Source organism: Caloenas nicobarica, chromosome 14, assembly GCF_036013445.1.
Source record: "Caloenas nicobarica isolate bCalNic1 chromosome 14, bCalNic1.hap1, whole genome shotgun sequence".
Lineage (NCBI taxonomy): Eukaryota > Metazoa > Chordata > Aves > Columbiformes > Columbidae > Caloenas > Caloenas nicobarica.
In genome coordinates this window covers 14,773,145-14,796,255 of record NC_088258.1, presented here as the reverse complement: position 1 = coordinate 14,796,255, position 23,111 = coordinate 14,773,145, and the positions used below count along the sequence as shown (strand labels likewise).

General features: G+C 38.3%; 1 protein-coding gene across 3 annotated transcripts in view; it reads right to left on the bottom strand.

Annotated features, from left to right (window-relative positions):
• CLEC16A (C-type lectin domain containing 16A) overlaps positions 1 to 23,111 on the bottom strand; it is a 77,049-nt gene that overhangs the window by 38,566 nt on the left and 15,372 nt on the right. For all 3 annotated transcript variants that reach the window (XM_065644662.1, XM_065644660.1, XM_065644661.1), the window contains exons 9-17: positions 22,498 to 22,611; positions 17,464 to 17,692; positions 15,959 to 16,088; positions 12,090 to 12,190; positions 7,744 to 7,866; positions 6,218 to 6,327; positions 5,684 to 5,728; positions 4,233 to 4,283; positions 2,086 to 2,214 (exon numbers count right to left, since the gene is read on the bottom strand). In XM_065644662.1, the coding sequence (XP_065500734.1) occupies positions 2,086 to 2,214; positions 4,233 to 4,283; positions 5,684 to 5,728; positions 6,218 to 6,327; positions 7,744 to 7,866; positions 12,090 to 12,190; positions 15,959 to 16,088; positions 17,464 to 17,692; positions 22,498 to 22,611 (1,032 nt within the window). The remainder of the gene's footprint in view (positions 1 to 2,085; positions 2,215 to 4,232; positions 4,284 to 5,683; positions 5,729 to 6,217; positions 6,328 to 7,743; positions 7,867 to 12,089; positions 12,191 to 15,958; positions 16,089 to 17,463; positions 17,693 to 22,497; positions 22,612 to 23,111) is intronic.

Below are 23,111 nucleotides of genomic sequence, written 5' to 3'. Positions count from 1 at the left end.
CTTAGAATTTTTTTTTTCAGTTGACTTCTGTTTTCTTAGTTATGTAGGAACAAATACAAATTGCTACCTACATTAAAGAACTATGCACTATGAAGCCGTATACTTCGTGCCTATTCCTTCATTTATATACACGTACCATGTGCAAAGAAATCACAATTTGCAGGGAAACCCACCAGTATCTTGTTACATTCCCATGAAATTGCGTTCTCACAGGTAGTTCAAAAACTTCTCTCAAAGTCTTTGCTTGCTATATCGTCCCAGGTGTAGAGTTCAACACCCGCACTGTTCATTCCTTCCCAAATAAGCATGTAAAAGAGTTTGCATTATTCTAGGTGACTGGTAAGCAGTACCACCTTTAGGACTACAGAAATCAGAAGGAAGAGGTGGAATCAACCAGCAGTGACTGGACTATCCACAATCCAAAAGAGCATCTGATCCTGGGCAGAAGGCTGGATCAAGCAGCAGCAGCAGCTGATCTCAGAAAGCAGTCTCACAACTTCTGGTCATTTTAATGTTTTTAGTCAGAGGGGTGGGCTGTCTGGATTTTGGAGACGTGCCTTTGATAACTCGAGAGATATCTGATTTCTGACAGTTCCTCCTAAAGCTATTAAGAGGAAAAGAACTGCAACTTAGAGGGACTTTCTACAGCAAAAGAAGAAGTGAAGAGCCTAAAAAAACCTGATCTCTAACAGCTAAGAACTCATGATATAATCAAAGTAGGGCCCTTCTCCACTTGCTAGTGAAATAAAATTTTAGAACTTTTTTAGAATCATGTCACAGGATGCTCAGAATCGAATCGCTACCCATTTGAAACTGTCCAGCAGGTTAAGCAGCAGCAACATCACAAGATACACCTGAAGTTCAGTGTATTGTTCTGGCAATTCGCCTCAGAGAGGCAGCCCTGCTGGAAGAAAGTAGCATAGGAATTCTAAGAAATTCTAAAATTTCTAGAGCAATGTGGTCAGGGGAAGGAGGACCAACAAGGAAGCATTCTGGGAGATCTTGCTGATGAGAAAGATCCCTCCATTCCAAAGAATTTACAGGAATATTGATATTGATTTTTTGAATTTCCACCAACAGAAGTTAAGCTGTTCTTTTTTTAGCACATGAAAAGCCACAGAGCAGTTAGTTTCCATTAACCTGCATTTCTAAGTATCATTCTGTTAAATGCCTCAGAGAGAATTCTAAGAAGCATTTTTGCTTTCTAAGAACAATACTTTTCAAGGTAATTCACTGTACTTTATCCAACTTAACTTGCTGTGATAACAAAAGCTGTGTGGCTTATAGTAAGTAATGAAAATGAAAGTTTTCAGAAGATTCCTGGAAATACATTTTTTCTTCAAGAGTACTTGAATATACTTACATATACACTTACATAAATGCAAAGCTACATAAAGAACAACACTTTTCAAGTAATAATGTTGTGCAGTAATTTATCTTTAAGACTTACTGGCACTGCAAGGCTTATAGGACATAGCCAGGTAAAGGCTAAGAATTGATTATTCCAACCATGCCAATAATGATGTTGTTATTCAGGTCAGTACCACCTCTACAGATTGTGTCAGTCATAAAAACAGATATTTTGCTATTTTTCTCCTCACTCTCACGATCTCTATCATGAATTACTTTGGCAAGATGAACACTCCTGAGTAGAATTATATTTTTTGCCATATCTAGAAATACAAGTAATATGAAGCCAGTCTTCCAGTGGAGATTCTTACTACAGGAATATAAAGAAAGACAGACTGAGATATCAGATCCCAAAAGGAAATGGACAATATATTAATGAGCATCATCAAAATGCCTTTTTATGTAGATGTCTCCACAGTCTAAAAATTTAAAACCCCAGTGCAAGAACATATTGAATTGATTAGACACAAGAAATTGCAGAGAAAAAGTTTCTCTACTGGGACAGGTAAATATTATATGCTCTACACACAGGTCTACCTTCAGCAAGCCTTTATGATTTTATGGATGAAGCTTCCAATCAAGCAGCTTTCAAGGAAAAACCTTATTTCCAGAATTGTTCAGAGTCTTCAGCCTCTTTCTGTCATGAACGAATGTAACGAAAATAGTCTTACTCACTCTTCGTGTTCTTTCCACATCTCCACAAGGCAATCTTTTCACAAAATCAATACCAGTCAGTGGTGTCCCCGTTGGAGGCAACAAGATTGATGCATCCATCATCAAGTACTCTACATTCATGGGTTTAATCTATAAAAATATTTTAATGTTGATTACTATACAGAACAATAAAAATTTGCATCTTTACTTTCAAATGCAACTCATGCTTGCATATTTTAGGAGGAAGGAATTGTTATAAAGTTCTGAGAATTTTTATATCATCCATCTTATTTTAAGCTCCTTACATGTAATCTCTGGTTTATATTTGCTCATTGTTCCCTAACACACTGTTGAAGTTTCCATACTGAAAAAGACACAGGAAAACACTCTGAAAGATTACACAAGAACATCTATTTAATGAGTACTAAAAACCAAAGCCTGTCAGCTTTGATTTTAGGTTTTGATACAAATTTGCAATTTCTTTTATCACCAGAAGAAGTTTCCCATATCTCTTCCTCTCCAAAGAGAACTCTCTAGTCTCTAATAATGCAATAACTTTCACACTAGAGAATTTCCTTCAATCTTGCCAATAATAGACTCTCTCCCTTACATGGTTGCTTATTTTCATGAATAATTGATGTCTGAAATATCTATCCTTCTGTACACTGGGGCAATTTCATCCAAGTTCTATTATATACGCACACCCTGGAGACATGAGCTTCTTTTTGCCAGAAAGCCAGCTGGAATGGCTAAAACATACAAAAGCCCTTCCCACAGCTTGTACAATATTCTGCATAGAAAAAAACCACAGTCGCTTGGACATTCCGAAACAGTCAACCGCAATTGGAAGCATTCCTGGCCACTTTGCCACAGTCAGATACCATGAACGCAGCAGACTGAGACAAGGTCCAGAATTTCCAGAGTACAGCCTTGAACTGCTGCCTTGCACACATACAAACTCAAAAAGAGTCTTTAGCCATTTTTTTCTGATCTCAGAACAATTCATCTTCAGTGTCTAAAACACTGGATTAACAAATTCGGTTAGAGAGATACAAAAATCTACATAGACAACGACAACACAGAACTAGAATTTCTAATATGTAAATAACTACTTCAGATGCAAACCATATGGGGATACACTAGTCTAAATAGCATTTTGCATTATAAAGGTGAAGAATGTTAAAAAAGAGAACTTATTTCTGAAAGCAAAAGTACTAAGGAGTAGTGTTCAATTGACTTGTTCTCATCTATCCTTAATGAAGACAAAACTTTTTCCTTTCTTCGTATTCAGACAGGGCAAGTAAACTTCTGGCTTCGTACAATCTCGATACCATGTTATTTATGCAACTTGTCTCACAAGACAACATCAGTGTTACTTAGCACTTAAATCAGCCCACCCAGCAAGTCATTTGCTAGCCAGGCAAATAAATACGCTTTAAGTCCTAGCATGTAGCTCCGTCTCATGGTAAATAAAAATAATGCAGTCTCAGAAACAGAGGTACAATAGAAAAACCTACAGATACCGAACTTGCAACATAAAAATGATGCTAGTATTGGTGCCACTTCTGAAACGAAGAGTACAGCAATACTTAAATAAATAATCAAATGTTTCACTAAATATTTCTATTATTTATGCTGGCAAAATATGTGAAAGATGCTTCCCATACTAGAAGACTTATTGCAATGCACCAACTGGAGATTGAGCTTTTTCAAAAAGACAACGAGGGGCTGCTCATTAAATGCTGGTACCACCGTGGAAAAAAAAAAAAACCTGTGACTGACTACCCAAAGTATTTTTATCCAAATTCTAACCTAAGAATTGAAACGGATAATTATTTTTTAAATACATTTACATGTTAAATATGAATTGTCAGAGATTAAGCTTAGTAACGTGTGAAAACTTCCCCAGCCAGCCCTGTGGAGGTGGCAGCTCCTCTCCCGGCCGAGACCAAGGCCCTGACACTCGCTCACCAGAACCTGTTCTCTGCTGTGTAGACACAACTCCTCAGAGACCAAAGAAAAAAGAAAAAAATCTCACCCTCATTTTGTTATTCTACTCCCAGAAATAAAGACACCCACACACTCCATAGTTACTACAAGCACTTGTCCTCCCTTCCATGTTGTGTCAGGGTTTGAGGAGCTGGCGGGGCGGATGAGGTGTCACTCACCGTCATACTCCGGTATTCATCTTCAAACATATCCAGAAAAATTTCTTCTCCCTTTCAAAAAAAGGGACATGGACATACCATGAATCTTCATGGCTATGGAGACACATTTATTTGGTCTTAATTATGTACTGGGTGCTCCTGTCCAGGAGCTCGCAGGGGCCGCAGGGGCCTCTGTGAGGAGCAGCCGGTTCCCGCCGGTTCCCGCCACAGGACACAGCGCAGCCCTTGGGCAGCGCTAATGGCACCTCCGGGAAAACAAGGTGAAGAACGGGAGAGAGATTCCTCTGCAGCCTGCGGAGGGGACCACGGAGGAGCAGCCACCCTCACTGCGGCACGGAGCAGGTGCTGTGCCCTGAAGGAGCCACGGTCTGTGGAGGACCCACGCTGAAGCAGATGTTTGTCCTGCGGGACTGCAGCCCATGGAGAGAAGCCACATGGGGCAGGGGAAAAGCGTGAGGAGGAAGAAGCAGCAGAGATAAAACACTATGGACTGACCCCAAACCCCTACGTCCCATCCCCACCGCACCAGCATGGGGAGGAGACAGAAGAGGCAGGAATGGAGGAGAAAAGTTGAGCCTGGGGAACAGTAGGGGTGGGGGAAAAGTGTTGTTTTAATTTGTCTTTGTTTCTCACTATCTAAATTTATTTCACTTGGCAATAAATTAATTTTCACCAAGACGAGTCCGTTTTGCTCCTAATGGTAATCGGTAAGTGATCTCCCTGTCTTTACCTTCAGCACAAGGTTTTTTCATCTCATGTTCTCCATCCATCCTGTTGAGGAGAGGGAGTGAGAGAGCGGCTGCGTGGGCGGCTGGCAGCCAGCCAGGGCAAACCCACCACAAATTACTCATTTTTTGTAAGCCACACTGACAAAACATTCTTCAAGAGAATTCTAACAAAAATAGCAAGAGATCTGAGATACGTCAAATCTGTCATGGATTTACTGCTCCTTACAAAGAAGTTAACACCTAGGGATAAAGTTTTATTTCTCACATTGTTTACAGTACAAAAAAAAAGGGGGGGGGGGGGCAAAAAGCTGCAGAGGTCTCCAATAAGGAAAAAAAAAAAAAAAGTAAAATTTTAGATCATCATTTCAGATAAGACGCAATTTCATATCAGTGTCAATGATAAAATCCCAGAAATGTTTTAACAGTGGCTGTGTTCCACGAAATACATGGCAGCTGCAACAACAGCACATAACTGCTAACTTGACCTCCAGTACAAGCCCTGTGAGACTTCTAACAGCCTTTTTGTGACATTTGTCAGTGTTGCACAGGAAGAGAAGAACAGAGAGGAATCCTCCAGTGAAACACTTCCTTCTCTATCACAAATACGGAGTTCCCATCTTTAAAAGTGCTGCCTTGGACATTACATAAAGACTGGGCTGCAGACTTTTTTCTAATTCTGCATTACGTAAGGGATTTTTTTCTTACAGGATTTTGCATATATACCTTATAGAAACGACGAAGGAGATGAACACTTTCTTCCCTTGCACCCTAGAAAAGATAAAATAACCGTTTCAGGGAGTAAATACACATCTACTCAAAAGTCACATTTAAAAAAACACCCAAAAACTCACACAGAAAAGACTGTCTGTTAATATCCCTGTACTAATAGCCTTCAGCCCAGAATCTAATAGAACACAGTTCTTGCATTTAAGAAAATACCGCTTATGTGAGCTTGTTAGTTTGAAAAGCACTTTTCTTTACATTGTTGGGATGGATGACATATAAATTTGAGAGAGAAAATGAAACATAAGCCTGCTTGAGAAGTTAGAGTTTTAACAGCAAAGAAACAGCAAAGCTGAGAACAGAACATGGGGTTTGATTCTTTATGTTCACACATAGTCACCAATGGAAAGACGTTCTAAAAGCTCAAATTTTACATTTATGCTTATTGCAATCAGAAATGAAATTTATACAACTATACTACAAGACTCAAAGACAAGTAATGCTGTGAGTGGTAATTTGAAAGAAAATACTCACCTCAAGGCAAGCAAGGTGAACATCTTTTATGATGCTGCCAGTTTTAGAAAACACAAGCTGCTTCAGCAACAAGCAGCCAAGTTCTAAAGTTGCCAAACGGATTTTCCCATCTATGAAAATTTCAATATACAAACCAGTATCAGTTTAAGTATTTCTCTTCATTCTCTGCAATTGTCATAAACTTTGCTCCTCTGTCATATACACCCTTTCTGACAAGGATGAGTGCTGATGCTGGCTTACAATGCTGACAGTTACAAGAAAAAAAAAAAAGAACTGGAAGAGTCATTTAAAGTAGAAGAAAATTCAAAGCAGAACCATGCGATAAGAAGGCAATAAATATTAATACTATTAGAAAAGGTCGTAAACAATGCCTTTATCAATCTGAAGTAGAGGTTGAATTGCACTAAAATTACAAAAGAATCACAGACTTTTGGCATGGGTCTAAGTTACAGTTAAGTTGAAAGGAAGTTTTGTACACAGCACACTAATAAAGCATGGCTTTTCCTTAAAAGAAGTCCAAAGGATTCAGATACAGCCTGGATGTGAGAATCTAGAGAAGTCCCAGTGAAAGAATGCATTGAGACCTCAAGCTTACAGTTTCAGAAGGATTTAAATATATATTTTGGAAATGCACAGTCTGAGCTCAGTCATCAATACTAAGACAATATACCCAAGAGACAGGCAGACATTTCAGCTTTTGGTCTCAACTCCTATCTACTATTTTACAAGTTGGCACCATTCTGCCAGAAACTAAAGACAAACATCAGGATCCCCCAAAAGAAAAGATGTTCTACACGGCATTTAGCAAGCTTAGTAAAACCCCACTAATTCCACCCCTCCCTAGAAATGCTTTTATTTAAATAAATGCATTTCCTCATCTTGCAGTCATTCCATCTGCAGTATGTACAAACTCTTCATATATAAACGTGCTTTTAATTGGTGACTGACACATCAGCATAAGTTAATACTCAGTAGATCAATCCTGAGAGTCAAACAAGCATTAAATTTAATTCTGCAGAAAACTAGGAATTTGATAGTGCTCAGTTTCAGGGGAAAACCAGTTCTATTCATTCGAAGTTTTAAGAGGTGAAGTGCACAGAGAAGAGCTGTGACCTGAACAAAAATCACGTTTCTGTGCAATAGAATTACTTTTACAAGCAAAGGTGCCATGGATCATATTTTCAGGATTAAATCCTACACTAAGCTGAAATCACTATACATCTCATCATTTTTGTTTATTCAAAACCACAGAAAGTAGGAATTAAGATAACAGATCACTGTGTAGTTCTGAGTACAGAAACAACTATTCAGCAGAAATCCAGAGCTTCTGGTTCACCAACAACCAAGGGAACCTGATAGCTGTTTTTCACAGACCATATCTACTCACTGTTCCTAGAAGAGAATGCTAAACAGACACTTTCCCCTCAAAGACATGTGGCTAAGTAGCATTTTTCTTTTTTTATTTTTTTTTTTTAATCTTCAAAAATTTTAGCTTGGCAAGAAAATGAATATTGGAAAAGTGATACCCGGTTGCGCAGCATAATTCATTATCCTGATAAGCCCTTCTGCAAGCACATGATTATATGAATTTCTCTCTTCAGCATGTTGAGCTGGAAGTTGAATTCGCTCCAGCTTGACGGGGTCAATTCCTTTTGTGGGGAAAGAAGGAAGAAAGTTAAGTTAGAAAAGAGCTGTATGCCTCGAGGTAAGTATTTAACAGTAGCAGTTTTCTCAGAAGAGCAGAATTGGCAATATAAAACTGGGCAAGTTAGTTTTTAATGTCTATTACAAGGAAACAGAGGAACAACAGAAAGCCTAAACACGTATACGTATCACTGAAACATCTCAGCCTTAGATGGAGCTGACTGGGTGAAGACACTCAAATCCCCAAGTAGTTGGTGACACCCAAATCATTTTGCTGCACCTGGAATGCTCATACTATTTGTTTGTATCTAAATGAAATCAAAGTTGAGCCATACATCTGGAGAGCACGAAGGCTAAAGGAGAAAAGAAAGTTTGATTTTCAGTTCTGCTTTGGTAGTAAGCAATCAGTTCATTGATTTTTAAAAAAATAGAAATTCTGTTGTTACTAGTAGCCTCTTATTTATTAGTACCTTTCCCAACTCAAATCACAGATTCTCATTGGCTTCCCATATAAGGAAACTAAACCCACCTTTCTTCAACCTATTCCTCTAAAACAGCAAAGTTATTTCTCAGAATAGACTGGTTTACCATAAGACCTCTTAGAACACAACATCGTTATGGATTGCTGAGGACTCCCTGTCCTTGTTCTAAAGAATGGTAATAAACAACCCTATAAAACAGAAGACGACTATATTGTAGTTTAGAGTTTCTTCCAAGCCTGAACTCATAGCTAGCTCTACATAACAATGCCATCTGTGATATTTGATTTATTTCTTCACTAAGCATACGTATTTGGAACAATTAATAAAGGTCTGTTTGAAGATTAATGACAGTGATACAAATGTTCTCTGTCATGATGAGACTGAAGAAAGGGATGGGGGGGAAGGAGGCATTTAAGGAACCGGGGCAATCAGAGTATTAGTGCTTAGTAAAGAGCCACAGTTTTCCTTCTGGAAAGGAAAGCTGCTCTGATTAACATTTCTTAGAGAATATCTATATGCAGATTAAGCTCTCACACTCATTAACCAGCAGAAAACCATTAAGGAGACTAAGAAAACAAGGAGGAGCAATAAGACAGGACCAGGCAGGTTGTTCAACAAAGGGACCAAATTGAAATCGCAGTGAAAGAATTAATATTCAGCATCTTCCATCTGGTTGTCTGCCTGCCAAGGATGCAAAATTCTGCATTCTTGAGATATAGTACATGCTCTAGCAACATATAATTCCTTTTGGAATTAAAGATCTCTCAGATACAATTTGCAACAAATCTATTTAGCTGCATATGTGTACCTCTTCAGATTCCTTCTTCCTGTTCACACAGATATTTCTTGCTGGTAAAAAACTAGCACATTTCTTTAAACTTGTTCAAGAACACGGCGCAAAGTGCAGACTCAGCATCCAGATGGAAGGAGTCACGATCGAAAGCCTCAACAACGTGTCCGCATTTAGTGACAAAGACTGAGAAGCCTTCTCCCTTAGAAGAAAGGCCTGAAACCAAAGTTCTTGCATAAGCTAGAGCAATTCAGATTTTTTAAAATGTGTTCTGTTGTAGCCTCCTCCACAGCACCAGAATGAGTAAGATGGGGGCGAAAGTCAAAATTCAAACTGACCAGCTAGAGAGTCAGAAACATATCTAAAACAGCCAATATACTGAAATAGAAAACTGCAACTCATTTTCCTGTGGTGTAGAGAGGACAAGCATTCAGGCATAAGAAATCATCCTAAATTTCCAATTCATTACCTGTTTGAACCAATCCAAGTGCTCACTAGAGCATTTGCCGTCTCTGTCATACAGACAGTAAATCAGATCCTAGACACACAACTCCAAGAGATTTATTACTTCCTTAAACTGTGGAAGCAACTTGGCCTCTCCATGTTTGGTGAGGGATCTTCATGCCCTTTTGCCAAAGAAAAGAATCAGTGAGCCATACCTTGAGAGAGTCTGTAAGCAAACAGATCTCTTGCATTATATCGAATTCAGTTATAAACATTGGCTCAGCTCAGCCCTGAGGCACCTTCCATGACTGGTATTGAATTTGGTGTAGAAAGGAGCAGCTATACAGCTCCTGAGCTTGGAAAGGACACCAGTCCATTCTTGCACCAAACAGGGGCACCAAATCAGCAGCTTGTGAAACCCGCCTGTTCAAGACGCAGAGGCACGGTGTCCCCGTGACTGAGGGCAGGTTACTGCAGGGACGAGGAGTGGGGCAGTGAATGAGAGTGAAGACCAAACTGGATGATGTTATCTGTCCAGCACCTAAGATCTAGGGTCAAGGACAGGAGGAGAAAGGAAAACAGCTTCCAAAGAGCAACAGGCTAATGTAAATTGTTGACAAGGAAAGCCAATGAGTATAGCCTAAAGAATGTTTCATTTAGAGAGGGCTGATGTGACCACCAAAGAATGAAGCGTAGATTTTGACCCCTTAAATGCATAGTGTCTCCAGTTTGTGGGCAGGACACTTTTAGTCTCTTAAAAGGTAGATATTTTTTGTTGTATTTCTCTTGGTAACCCTGGATATTGGGTGAAAAATAAACAGCACAGAGATTGCTGAAGCTAAGCAGCAAGAGGCTGCATTTGTCACTGTTTACAGCAATACTAGAGATGTAAGCAAAACATCTTTGAAACAAGAGAGGATATCAGACCATTTTTCTGGGAACAGGACATTGAAGAGTGACTAATTACACTGAAAGCAAATACAGTGGCTTGAAGGACTATGGTCTTAAATAGGAGATTTCTTAAAAAATACAGCTCTAGAGTGCAGGCTCACTCCTCTACAATGATGTTGAAAGACTTGCAGGAGTCTCTGAAGCTGCAACAGTTACAATTAATGATTCTGGCTATTCACAGTTTCAGCTAATGAATTCTAAGAGAAAAGAATCCATCTCTGACATCAGGGTTTTCTAGCACTGTGATGCTCAAAAGTCCCTTAGGAAAAGTCATTTTCTGGAAGAAGGACACTGGTTGCAGGGAATGGGGGAGGAGAGGCAGGGTGGGAAATCAGAGACGCAAGTAAGAAAGGGCTGGAGCACAGCAAGGCTGTGGTGCTGTCTTCGGTGATATTAGTTGTGTTATTATCTCTTGTCATAAGAGACTGTGAAAGCCCTGAAATTGCCTGTAAATTATGATCTCAGAGAAGCATTCCTTCATTCCTGGAAAAAGATAAAGCCATCAAGAGGGTGGAGGAGAACAGGAGGGGCTCAGCTTTGCCAGCTCCCTCAAGACTTATTTCCACTCTACTTGCCCATTAGAGGTACCTTGAAGCTAGAACAGAATCCTTACTTTTAGGCATCTCATCACATCTGATGCTCTTTTGCTCAGTCTACTGTAGCAGTTGATTAATTGAAATTACTAGTATGTTACAGAAACTATCCTCGTAAGCAGAAAATAACTTAAATTCAGCCCTCGATTCCTGAAACATATGATTATTTGCATGTATGAAGTGTATACATTATTGCTCCATAAGGAATCTATTTAAAATGCACATAAACAGCAAAAAAGCTAACCATAATCATTCCATAGCAAAGGTTACACATTCTCATACTGTCTGAATTACAATGAAGTACACATTTAACACAGCTTTGCTAGTTTAAAAAACAGTCCAGGCTCCTTGAGAGACTTGCAAGATGTATTATGGCACAGAACACTGACAACTTACACAAGTTTTCAAACAATTATGGCACAACAGATGAGAAGGCTGTAGAGTATAAAAAGAATTACTGAAGGACTGTCAAAGCTGGATAGAAATAGGCAATACACGACTTCCATCATCACATCTGATTCTCAGGCCTGGTGCATTATCTACATCTTTAAAGCATACAGAGATTTAAGTTTAACATATGGTAACAAGTTTTACAACATTTTATACTTGGCTTACATATAGCAGTCACAGTATATGCCAAGTGGGAAAGAATTGGATCCCATCTATGTGTACATTGAATATAGTGAGCTTCAACTGAAGAGATTAAAAACGAAATACAAAAATCTTATTCCAATTCCAAGAAACCTATGGAAGAAAAGTCATCTGATGTTCACAAAGCTTTCTACCAAATAATTCTTAAAAAGGCGATCCTTAGCAACTGTTTTTACGTACAGCATACTTATTTCTGCCTCCCCCACGTAAAGAATTTCTCTCTAAGGCATACATAAACATCAGTTACAAACAGATCGTGCCTGTCTAAAACCATGTGTCTCATTTAGTTTTCCCTGGAAAAAGCAACAATTGCTCACCTTTGTTGTGTGACATTGCATATAGAAGACAGAGCACAAAGAGGGCATAGTAATCATCTTCAGCACAGTCCAGGGCATTATAGACCATATCAAGAAAAGGCCTGTGAAAGGAGTAATTTTAAAACAGTTAAGAAGAAAAAGATCATATCTAGAGGAAAATGAGTAACGATCTTGTCCACATGTAGCTAATGAAAGCAGCAAATTTACAGTAATGAACATTTTCAGGCATTAAACAAAAATTAACCTGTTCCAGAGTGCTCAGATCATAGCCATGCCTTGTATTCACATTCTGACATTAATTCTGATGTTTTAATGGGATTTGTTACATAATACTTGCCCAAGAATTGGTTGTCCACACATTTACTGGGTTGTTGGTAGCACATTTAGTATGTATGTAGAAGTGTTGTACAGGTTGTTTTAAGTGTACACCTAAGTTTCTTCAAGGTGCTGCTATCACTGTTACATTAAAAAAAGACTACCTTAAAACTCACATACTAAATGGAGTTGAAAAGTTTCTACTATTACAAGAAAGCGGTTTTCACCAAAAGTTTGGAGTAAGCTAGGTTATTCTAAAACAACCAAAACTTTACCATCAAACACTTATAGGAAAGAAAAATGAACAAGACGGGAACATGTGAATGGGAAAAAGAAAGTTCTGGACCGCAGATGAGCTTTGTTTCCCAGATTTAAGGACGTGTGATCTACGACACCTAAACATGAAGCTACAAATAGTGCCAAGTTCACCCTTCGCCTGTGCCCTGAACAGACCAGAAAAGTCAATTTAATCCAGGAGCTGTTTGGACACATCAGATATGGCTGAGATTCAGTTGATAATAGCACAAGCCTGATGGTAAAGTAACTTGGCTTCTTGTCTTAAGCTGGCTTGCATCAAATTAGTTCAGAGCACGAGTAGAAATTAAATTCATTTTCACAGGCAGCCCAGACAGACAGGATTTTTTTTAACAGTGAAAGGAAAAAAACCCACCTTACATTACCTAAATTACATACAAATAAAACATATTAAAATAACGTCCAAAGTCATAAAACCACCGTTTCTCTGCTCAGTTCACAACATTGCAGTCCCATGTTTGTGCATTTCTCAAGCTGGATCATCAGCATCCTCTATGAGACACTTAAATGCCACTGAATTATGATCCCTCTTCCCCAAGTTCAACACTAAGTATCTAAGCCAAATTTCCCACATGATGTCCTGTTGTAGATCTCAAAAGAACATAACGATTCCAGAAAAACAGCCTAAAGCATTAGCAATGTTGAAAATAAACCAAGAGTGCCTCCAGTGTTCCTAAGCATTGAGCCAGCCCTACAAGGCTCACGACACCCTGAAATGCTCCACACATCGTGACGGGAGTTCAACTTCAAGGTCTAAGGAAGAAAGAGGACCAAGATATCCAGGTTCAAGAATATTAAAATACTTAAAAGCTAGATAACACTAGGTCTGTTGGCAAACCAACAACAGATTACCCTAAAAAATTACTTATGACATAAAAGTAATATTTATTTTAATGTTATTAAAAACAACACTTTAGGAGGTTAAAGTTGCAGAAATATCAGTAGCTTTGTGTTCCATTAACACCAATATTACATGGTATTAAACAGTCCCTGTAATCCCTAATGCATTTTTCATTGTTTCCCCCCACATGCTACTTAGATTTGTGAAATTACGTAACTTTAAAAAAAATATTACAGCAGTGAGAGAAAGAAGTTTCATTCCAGATGCTTCTTCATGGCATCTATCTATCTGCATTATCAAAGTCTCAATCGCAATTATGTGCAGCTGAAACGAAGTCTAGGAATCCCACTCATCAACAGGTTCTCATATAAACTAAATACAGCATAGACACGGAATAACTTCCGCTGTAAGAAAGCAGCAACAGAAGGCACAACGTAGTGTGAAAACTTCACATTCTGGAAAAAAATGTTGCTGCACAGCATATCATAAAAGGAAGTTAATTTAAAATAAGCCTTTAGGCTTAAAAATTTCTAGTAGTGAGGCACGTAAAAATAAAATTACACCAAAAATAATTACATTTTCTTTTTTATGTTCTTCGCAGTAGTAAAAGGGTAAGGGAAATTGAAAACTTAACTTACCTTTTACAGCTACAGAGTTTTAACTGCAAACTCTGCTGTTTTCCATTTATTTTTCAATTAACTATTGGACACTTTTTAAAAAACACTTTTAATGTTAAAGGCTATACATCAAGTATTTTCAAATGAATTTCTTAACTCTGCAAGCATTTCTTCCTTTACTAGCCTTTTACTAGTGCCTTGATACATACAGGTATTCTTTAAAGTATTTATTCTTGTAGCATGTGTCCACAATTGAAGACAGCAACACATGAGGAATGACAATCATTACAACCATTAATGATTATTCCAGTTTGCTTATTCCAGTTTGATTATTCCAGAAGCTTCTCCCACTTCAAGCATGGAATAAAAGATCACCGCCTTTTCCACTGCCACATTGCACCATATCCACAAGATTCAGAGATTCCAACCAGTGTAGGAAAGAAGCTATACACACTTGAAACAGTACCTAAATCTCTCAAGAAATTTGCTCAAATATTACACTTGGCATATAGAATAACACAAAATCTTAAGCTATAGCAGCTTCTTCATCTGTATTTCCAAAGATTCACGTGCAAAACTAAGGCCAGAAATGCCCTACACAAGGTCTACCCTTATTTTAAAAATATTTTTAGCTCTGCACGTTCTTTGATGCTGTTGATTTTTAGGAAAGATGCAGAATGCTGTCAGATCACATCTGCAGATCAGGAGAGTCCTGGAATGCAGACATCTGCCAAACGCGCTGGAATCTCATCTGGAAGTATTTTGCACTTTTCAAGACCTGAGCATCCTAGTTGCTTTAGTATTCAATGCAGTCATTGCCAATTTCTTTCTAAAAGCCATTTGGCACGTATTTTAGTCAAAATATCAATAATCTAGAACTATGTATTTTAAAGCCAGTTCAAGTCAAGGTTCAATTTCACCATTACAACGAAGTTAAATGTTATCTTTATTAATGAATGTAATCTAAGCTACATCAAAGCTATAATGGAGACAGAATGAAATTCTGGGAACACCAGGCAGCATTTCCCGAGTTTAAAAATAAATTTGAAATCCTATTAAACATGTGCGTTTCCCCAAGGGACAGATTTGCCATTACTTTTGTGTCAGAGATGGCACATTCAGCTTCTTTAGCATTCCAGTATCAAGAATGCAAAATCCTTACTGAGGAAGTGTCCTATGGGTATTTAACATATCCAAGATTAAATTTTGAAGTCAGGGCAATTTCTGCTCCCAGGAACACTTAAACCTATTCCCTAGAGAGGTTTTCAATAACCCTAAGTTATACTAATGGACCTTGTAAACTACATAGGTTAGTAGGGTTTATTTGTAACTACTACTACTAAAATTCTGCAAAATTCAGCCCGAACTGAGGAATTTTCTTTGGTTTTTTTGCCCTATAGGTATATACAAAAGTGATAGATGTGACCTTAAGTATCATTAAGAAAAACTACTACTGGCTTAATTTAGAGGTTTAGAAAACCTTGGAATGAAAACATTTATATTCTGGTTTTATTGTGTCTCTAATTTAATTTTACCAAGTTAAGGCATCACAACTGCCATGAAGGAAAGCACAAACTTTTCCCAGGAACAGATGATTTCCAAAACCCCTCAGTAGAGAGGTCATACCCTTTTGTTCCACTGCCTCACTTATTTGTGATCCACAAGAACCCCTGTAATTTTAATTGGAGGCGGATTTGAAACACCCTTTAAAAGAAGTGAGAGTTAACAGGAGGGCAAGTAAGGAAACAACCCAGCAAAATATATTAACGGTTCTTTTATACCTGTTCCAGTTTGTTATCTCACTCCCAGAGGCAGCTGCACTCTTTTCTTCATCTGTTGTGTTCTGTTCTGTCACAGCAGAGATAGACAATTCAGACAGTTTGCATCTCTCCATGATTACCATCTCTATTTCTGAAACAAAACAAAACCCACGCCATCAAAATTCAATCTTTTTAACAAACAGTTATCACAAGCTTTTTTGTAAGTTCTGTTTTGCATTAACAGTGACTGCTGCAACTATATATAAAGAGTTATAGTCATAACCTCAGAAATGTTAATGAATGAATTGATGTTGGCAAATTTTCTTCCCAATAAAGAAGTTTGCTTACATTTCTTTAATGAATTTAACTGCTATAAGAAAATTATACATACACATAATATATCTAAAGAAAATACACAGATTATTTTGGCAAATAAACAAGCAACAGTAATCCCCCCCCCTCCAAACCACAGGAGGAAAAAAAGTAAGACCTCTCTCTGGAAAAAAATTTCTTAGTGAAAATGCTGGTAAGATTAGGGCACAGGTGGGCACCAAGTTTCATAAAGGATGTAAAGAGGTCTCTGCAATTACAGAAAACAGGATACCTGGCCCTGAGTGTTTCACATCTATCGGCTTTAGGTACAAGTGTCAGGACCAAATCTAGCTTTTGCATGATGACTAGTAAATGTACCAGTTTAAACAGTAGGTCACATCCTATTTTCTTCAAATCGTGGCAGACAATACATAAGTCATTTGACACCACTTAAGGAAAACCTTCTCAAACAGACCGTTTACCTGAACCAAAATGCAACTATTACATGTTTGGAGAGGGCTCTCAAAGCATAAAGGTTTTGTTTTCAATTGCTTGTATGCAATTCTGCCACATTTTTCTCCATTTATGTCTAAAGTAAAGACTAGTTTCTGATTTACATCCTCCTAATAGTTACTAACTAGTAAAACAAATTGCTGTAAGACCACTCATCCTATAAAACAAATTCTTCTTAAGGTTAGCATTCAGTAATCCTGAAAACGTGAAATTAAAAAAATCTAAAATTTAAAGATGTTTTCTTCAGTTTTGAACTATTTAATATCATCTTCTACCATGTACTGTCACTTTTGTCATTGGAACGTGCACAAAATACTCCCCATCATCTTACAAAGGTAAAGTGGCTGCACCATTTGCCTTACCACAGAAGGAAAAGTTACAAAGTTGTGAAGTCTCCTAATAAAGTGCCCCATAAACATGTACACCTAGGTGCAGAGTGTGCATTTGTGGTAAGGTCTGAAGACTGCACAAGATATGAAAACACTTCCATAGCTCTTAATCAGATTAGAAGTACACGTTCTAACAGAATGATTTAACGCGAGAAAAAAATATGGCCAAAGACTGAAACAAATTTAATAGTCCCATGTTTATTTACCTAGTGCAACAAGAGAACAAGTCACATAAGAGATCACAACTAGATCCACACAGTAAATTAAAGTATCCAAATTGTAAGCATCACTTTTATTTACTGGTGTGCTCACCTTCATTTTCACTGCTTGTTCGGATGCCCTTTGAACTCGCTTCTGTACCTTTAGTTTTATCCAGGTCATCTTGGTTCTCTTCAGATCCTCTCTCCTCTTCATCTTCTTCACCAACATTTTTATAGTTGGGTCTTTTCTGCACCCTCTTCTTCCCCTTGTGTTTGTTGATTTCAAGAGACCTCTCAAGTGTTTCTGTTGGTTTTATGAAACATCTGATACTTGACTTTGCCTGTAAATTTGAAGAGTTTACATTGAGTTGACTCTGATAGAGAAACTTCAGGTCATATGAAATGGAGGTTTTAGAATGTAAATTAGCATACCACTTACAAATCTCAAATCCATTTTAAAGTACAAGAAAGCAAACTTCAAGTTGTATCAAATAATCAGTAGAACAATTACCTCCAAAGTAACATATTCTAAAGATCTCTCCTTAAAAAGACACCATCTTGAGAAGATATAGAACTACCTATTTCATTAATAGAAGTTTCTTTTTTTTCCCCCATCTTTGAACTTCCTTAGCAGGCCAAACAACTAGTCCATGCAAAATGAAAGACACCTTTTGCAAAAACAATGAAGGCAGTAAAATCCAAAGTGTGTGTTGACAGCAATTTATTAGGCTGAAATACACTCTTGAAATGTCTTTGGCAGTAGCAAGGACAAAACCTCTATGCCATGAGGTTTTTTTAATCCTAAGCTTCCCTCGACAGCATACTAGTCCTTGTATCAGCTAGGAACAAATGGCACCAACATCAATCTTTTTTTGGGTTTGACTTACCAAGTCAGGAAAACCAACACCACTTCATTTGTTAGGCTTTAATATACTTGTGTTCTACACAAAGATCTCAGAAGCTTATCTTTCAAGTCAAAACGCTGTTTTCAGACAAGAAGGCGAACAGTATTCAGTCAATACCCAATTTTCCTAATTATTAATTTATAGAGCAAGAAAATTAGTTTAGATGACGCACTTGTACCAGAGGAAATTTTTCCAAGAGTCCTTACCATCCTAAAAATGGAGAATAACGTATTCTTACAGAAAGACACAAAACACTACATGAAGCTCTCTAACTAGCAGGACTAACAAAACGCGTTTTCCTACAATTTTGCCGACTGTTTGTGAGCCGTGATGCTCTGAGCTGCCTTCTCACTTGCCAGACCTGCCAGCCGGATTACCAGAGCACTTGTTCTCTCTCACCCAGAGCTATAAACATCCATGAGTCAAACCTCACAGTTACTCAGAAGTGAAACGCGTGATGTGAGGGCTTCCTGCCAGCACAGACTGCTACAGAAACTTCGTCACCTTTCAGACCTCAACACTTCAATCGCATTTAGATGCTGGTTAAAGAGTTAACAATTGAAGAGTAAGCAAGAGAAACTAAGCAAGACTAAATAAAAAACTGATCCCATTCCTTGCCTCAGGTGACTAAAGTACAATAAGCATTGAAGATGAGTGCATCAGAGAAAGTCTGGAAGAATACCTCCCTTCACTTCATAAGGCACAACTATACGTAAAAATTAAGAGATTAGGAAAAGACCCTGGAAGAAGCCTTGTACAAGTCAGAAGGCCAAGATATTTCTCTGAATTTAAAGGCTTCTTTTTAAAAAGAAGCCTCTTATAGAAATCTTGCATAAGTCACCTTACACTTGGCACCAAAACAAACCATATAGTAAGAGGAATCTTTCACAATACCAAAAAACCCCACAACATGGAACTTACCACTATTATGTCCCCCAGAAACCTCTCTATTTTTAGTCCGATCAAACTGCAACATAAGAAGGTTACAAAACAACCAGAATGACAACCAGATTACCTTTTATTGATGGCTTCTGGTCAGAAAAGTCAGAAGAAAAGGGAACAACACATTAAGTCCTATTCTTTAGGGAAAAAAAGAAAAGTAGAATGCAAGTTGCAGAACGCATTTTCCCTTTCCTGCATTCATTTCTCACAGTTGCTTCCTAGAATCCTGTAGCTACTTTCTTCGTGAAGAACACATACCCATGACACTCTTGCATTTCTAATATTTTGTTAGCCATACGAGCAAAGCAGCAGGAGAGACCACTAGACAGCAATGTGCTCATAAGCACTAAACCATGGCCTGGTCCCTCTCATGAAAGAACGCTGAGAAAAATTCCACATATATATTCTGTTCTGCTAAATATAACAAGGCCATATATTTTAAACATTCTAAAATCAGACTTGAAATTAATTTACATAGAATACAGTTTATCTAAATTGATTATATAGTTTGAGATACTGCTATTTTATACTTTTAATATGTCTTTCAACCATATTTTCAGTTACGGTTTATCTTGTACAATGTGTGCTGGTAAAATAAGGCAGTACCAGTAACAACTTTTACGGGAAGGAGAAAGTAGGTTAACCAAGAAACCAAGAAACATGAACTAGGTAGAACTGGCCCACATCCGAATTATACAGGAAAAGAGATCTCACAGGAAGCAAGGTAAACCTCGGTGTGACAACTGCTAACAAGGTTAAATACGTTCTGTTGGCTACACATATTCAACTCTCATAATGAGATAAGAGTATTTCTTCTGATGCCATCTACAAAAAGAAATATAAAGAAAACATGGAAAGAAAAGTGTGTCTTAATTTGCTGTACTGTGAGGTGGAGAACCTATTCAATGGAGGCTGGGGAATCATTACTGCCCAATGATGTTCAGCAGATCTCCATGGGTGGGTTATTGCCAATTCATAAGCTGTCAGCAGTTAGATCTGCTGGTGACTTTTTCCAGAACCTGATTTCCAGTAAAAAGTACCATTTGTTCCTGTCATGACAACTACCATTGCTTTTTTGCCCTAAATAACTCTGGATATGTTGCATTTATACACAGCAGCTCTTCCCAGCTTTCAGTTTTGTTACGTTCTCTTTACTCATATAGTCTCCTGTCACAAGGACACACGTCCCTGCTTCTGGTAATCTCAGTCCATACTCTCTACATCCCATTCCACCTTAATTCATCTTACTATGAAGATGAATATAGACATGAGGGCTTTAGAAACTACATATTAGTTAGAAACTTTAACTTAAATATATCAAGACATCTCAGTTACAAGAGATGAGCAGTGTTAGGTACAGAGCAGTGGTTTAGAGATAACTGGGGCTTACCATAACACACAGAGATAGCCTCAAAACAAAAAGCTTATGAGTATCAGAATGATTAGCATGGGAAATTATAACAGAAAGGAAGTAGTAAAAGATAAAACTGGGTCTGACATAAGAACAAACACAATTCTAAACTCAGTCAAAAAGTAAATTAAAAAACTTGCTCATCACTTTTCTCTACTAACCCCTGAACAAGAAATTCTGAAGTAGCTTCTGAAATAGCTTCCACTATTCAACAGAAGTTTCTCATTTCTTTGCAACATAATACACCACAGTAGTAACTTTGCAATGATCGTGATACACCTTATGGTGCAAAGACCAGCCCCTGAGCTGGCTAACAATGCTCAAGTGTCAACTCCCTGCTCTGAGAAGTCCTATCACAGAGCAACAAGAATCTGCCCCACCTTTACTCAAGTTGTCTACACCTCCATATCTACAGCTGACTTGAGCCTCACTGCACTGAGTTGTACATCAGTAGAAAACACCATGAAATATATATGCAGTAGCTGTTCATACTCAACAACTGCGATCAGCTCACTTGATCTACTTGATCTGCTCTGGTGAACCTGCCTTAGCAAGTGAGTTGGACTAGACGATCTCCAAAGGTCCCTTCCAACCCCAACCATCCTGTGATAGCTCCCTACGTCAGAAGGAGGGCATGGAGCTCTTCTGCTGAAGATCGCTCCCTGCTCTTTCTGCAAATAACCAACCTCCACCAGCAGACTTTCTGACAGCACAGGCTTTCCCCTCCAGGTTCCAATGAAGAATATGTTTGAATTCACTAGAAATCAAAGTTTCTCCCACGGAACTTCTTTCCTCATCCACCAAAAGTGGCATCCCTCTGCACTCCCCGTAACAAAGCTTCACCTCTAGTAGTTCTGCTAAGTGTCTATCCTACAAAGCCAATACCCCTCCTATTTACTACCTGTTCAGGTATGACAGAACTCCCAGTTTACGTGTCATTAAGACACATCTTCAAGACCAGTAAGAAGGCAGCAACCAAAATAGTATTACAAATGTAAGGGAATAGGTGAAGTTTCTAGGAAGCTCCTAATAACATTAGTGCAAGCACACAAACATGCTACAGATGTTTTGCAACTCTGTACAGCAACTATGACAGGAAAAGAGAAACTCACTTCTGCAACAACTGGTGCCCCACCCCCTCACCACAAATTTCCTAGTAACAAAGCTGTTTCGGCACACGCAACACACGCGACATTCAGTCCCCAGCTAGCAGAGTGTCAGACATTTGCTCACACAAGTAAGACACTGCTTGATCTTAAAGCATTCAGCCAGCTCTACTAACCCTCTGTAGTTTTTTCTAAAGAAGATTAGATTCTAAACATCAAGGTCAACAGTACAAAATAGGAGAACCCAAAAGGTGCTGGCTAAGATCAGCCCATACACTTTCCACTGCACAGTGGGAAGAAATTTGGAAAAATCTGACTTGTACCATGAAAGAGCTGAAGTATCTCTCCCTTGAAACTCTCAGAGCTACAGGCACTGCTGGGAAAAAACATGGACAAGAACCCATCTACTGCTTGTTATAAATTAAACATTCAGTCAGTAACTAAATGTTTTAACCAGTCAGATGTTAGGGGACATGCTCAGTCTTTAGACAGAACTACAGTCAGATGTCTCTTAACCAAAGTAAGGTCACATCCCCTTCTTATTACCATCCTCAAAGAGGCCTTTAGAAAGTATCATGCAAGCATTTCACAGACTGTGAAACCCACAAGAGAGCACAGAGCATTCTTCTGCTATCACATCCAACAAGAAAAGCTGAAATCTCCTCTTGCTGCTTTTCTCTCCTAAACAACGGCCTTGGCTTACCAGTTTCCAGATACCTGATTTTTTTCAAATATTTTCTTTGCCTCTAAAAAAAGATACTAAAGATTAGTTGGCCACTTACCGAGTTTTTCTGTACATCTTGCTCAACTTTAGAAGAAAACACTGAGAGGTCACCATTAAGTATAACCTCAGCCAATGAGTTCACCAAAGGGGCGTAATGTATAATTAGAAAAACCTATTAAAGGAAAGGTAGAAAGAAATATCAGATACGTATCACAGAACACATACAGTTTCACAGTTTTAGTCACTGAATATACTTATTTGACCTTGTTAAACTGGTATCTTAAGTTTATATATACAGTGAAGTACAATTGGCAACAGTGAGAGTTTGTAAAATCTGCTTCAAAACACAAGGGACCATAACCCTCTCTACAGGTATTTGACCTTTCTCTACATTTTAAGTTACCCAATTTTAATAGTTTTTCATACTCTTCCTTCCTTATAAGAAGTGTAAATTCTCTCTCCTCATCAGCTTTTCGATGAAAATTGTGTGATATTCTAGCAAGGAACCCAAATTAAAACTACTCCAGAAAATTGTTTTTTTTCAGAAACCACAGAAACTGATCATGGTACAGCATCCACCGACTTCCCTGTATGCAGCGACTGGTGGGACTCCAGCACATTCCGTGCTGTGCACACAATTACTTTGCAGTGATTCATGAGCCAATGTCGTGC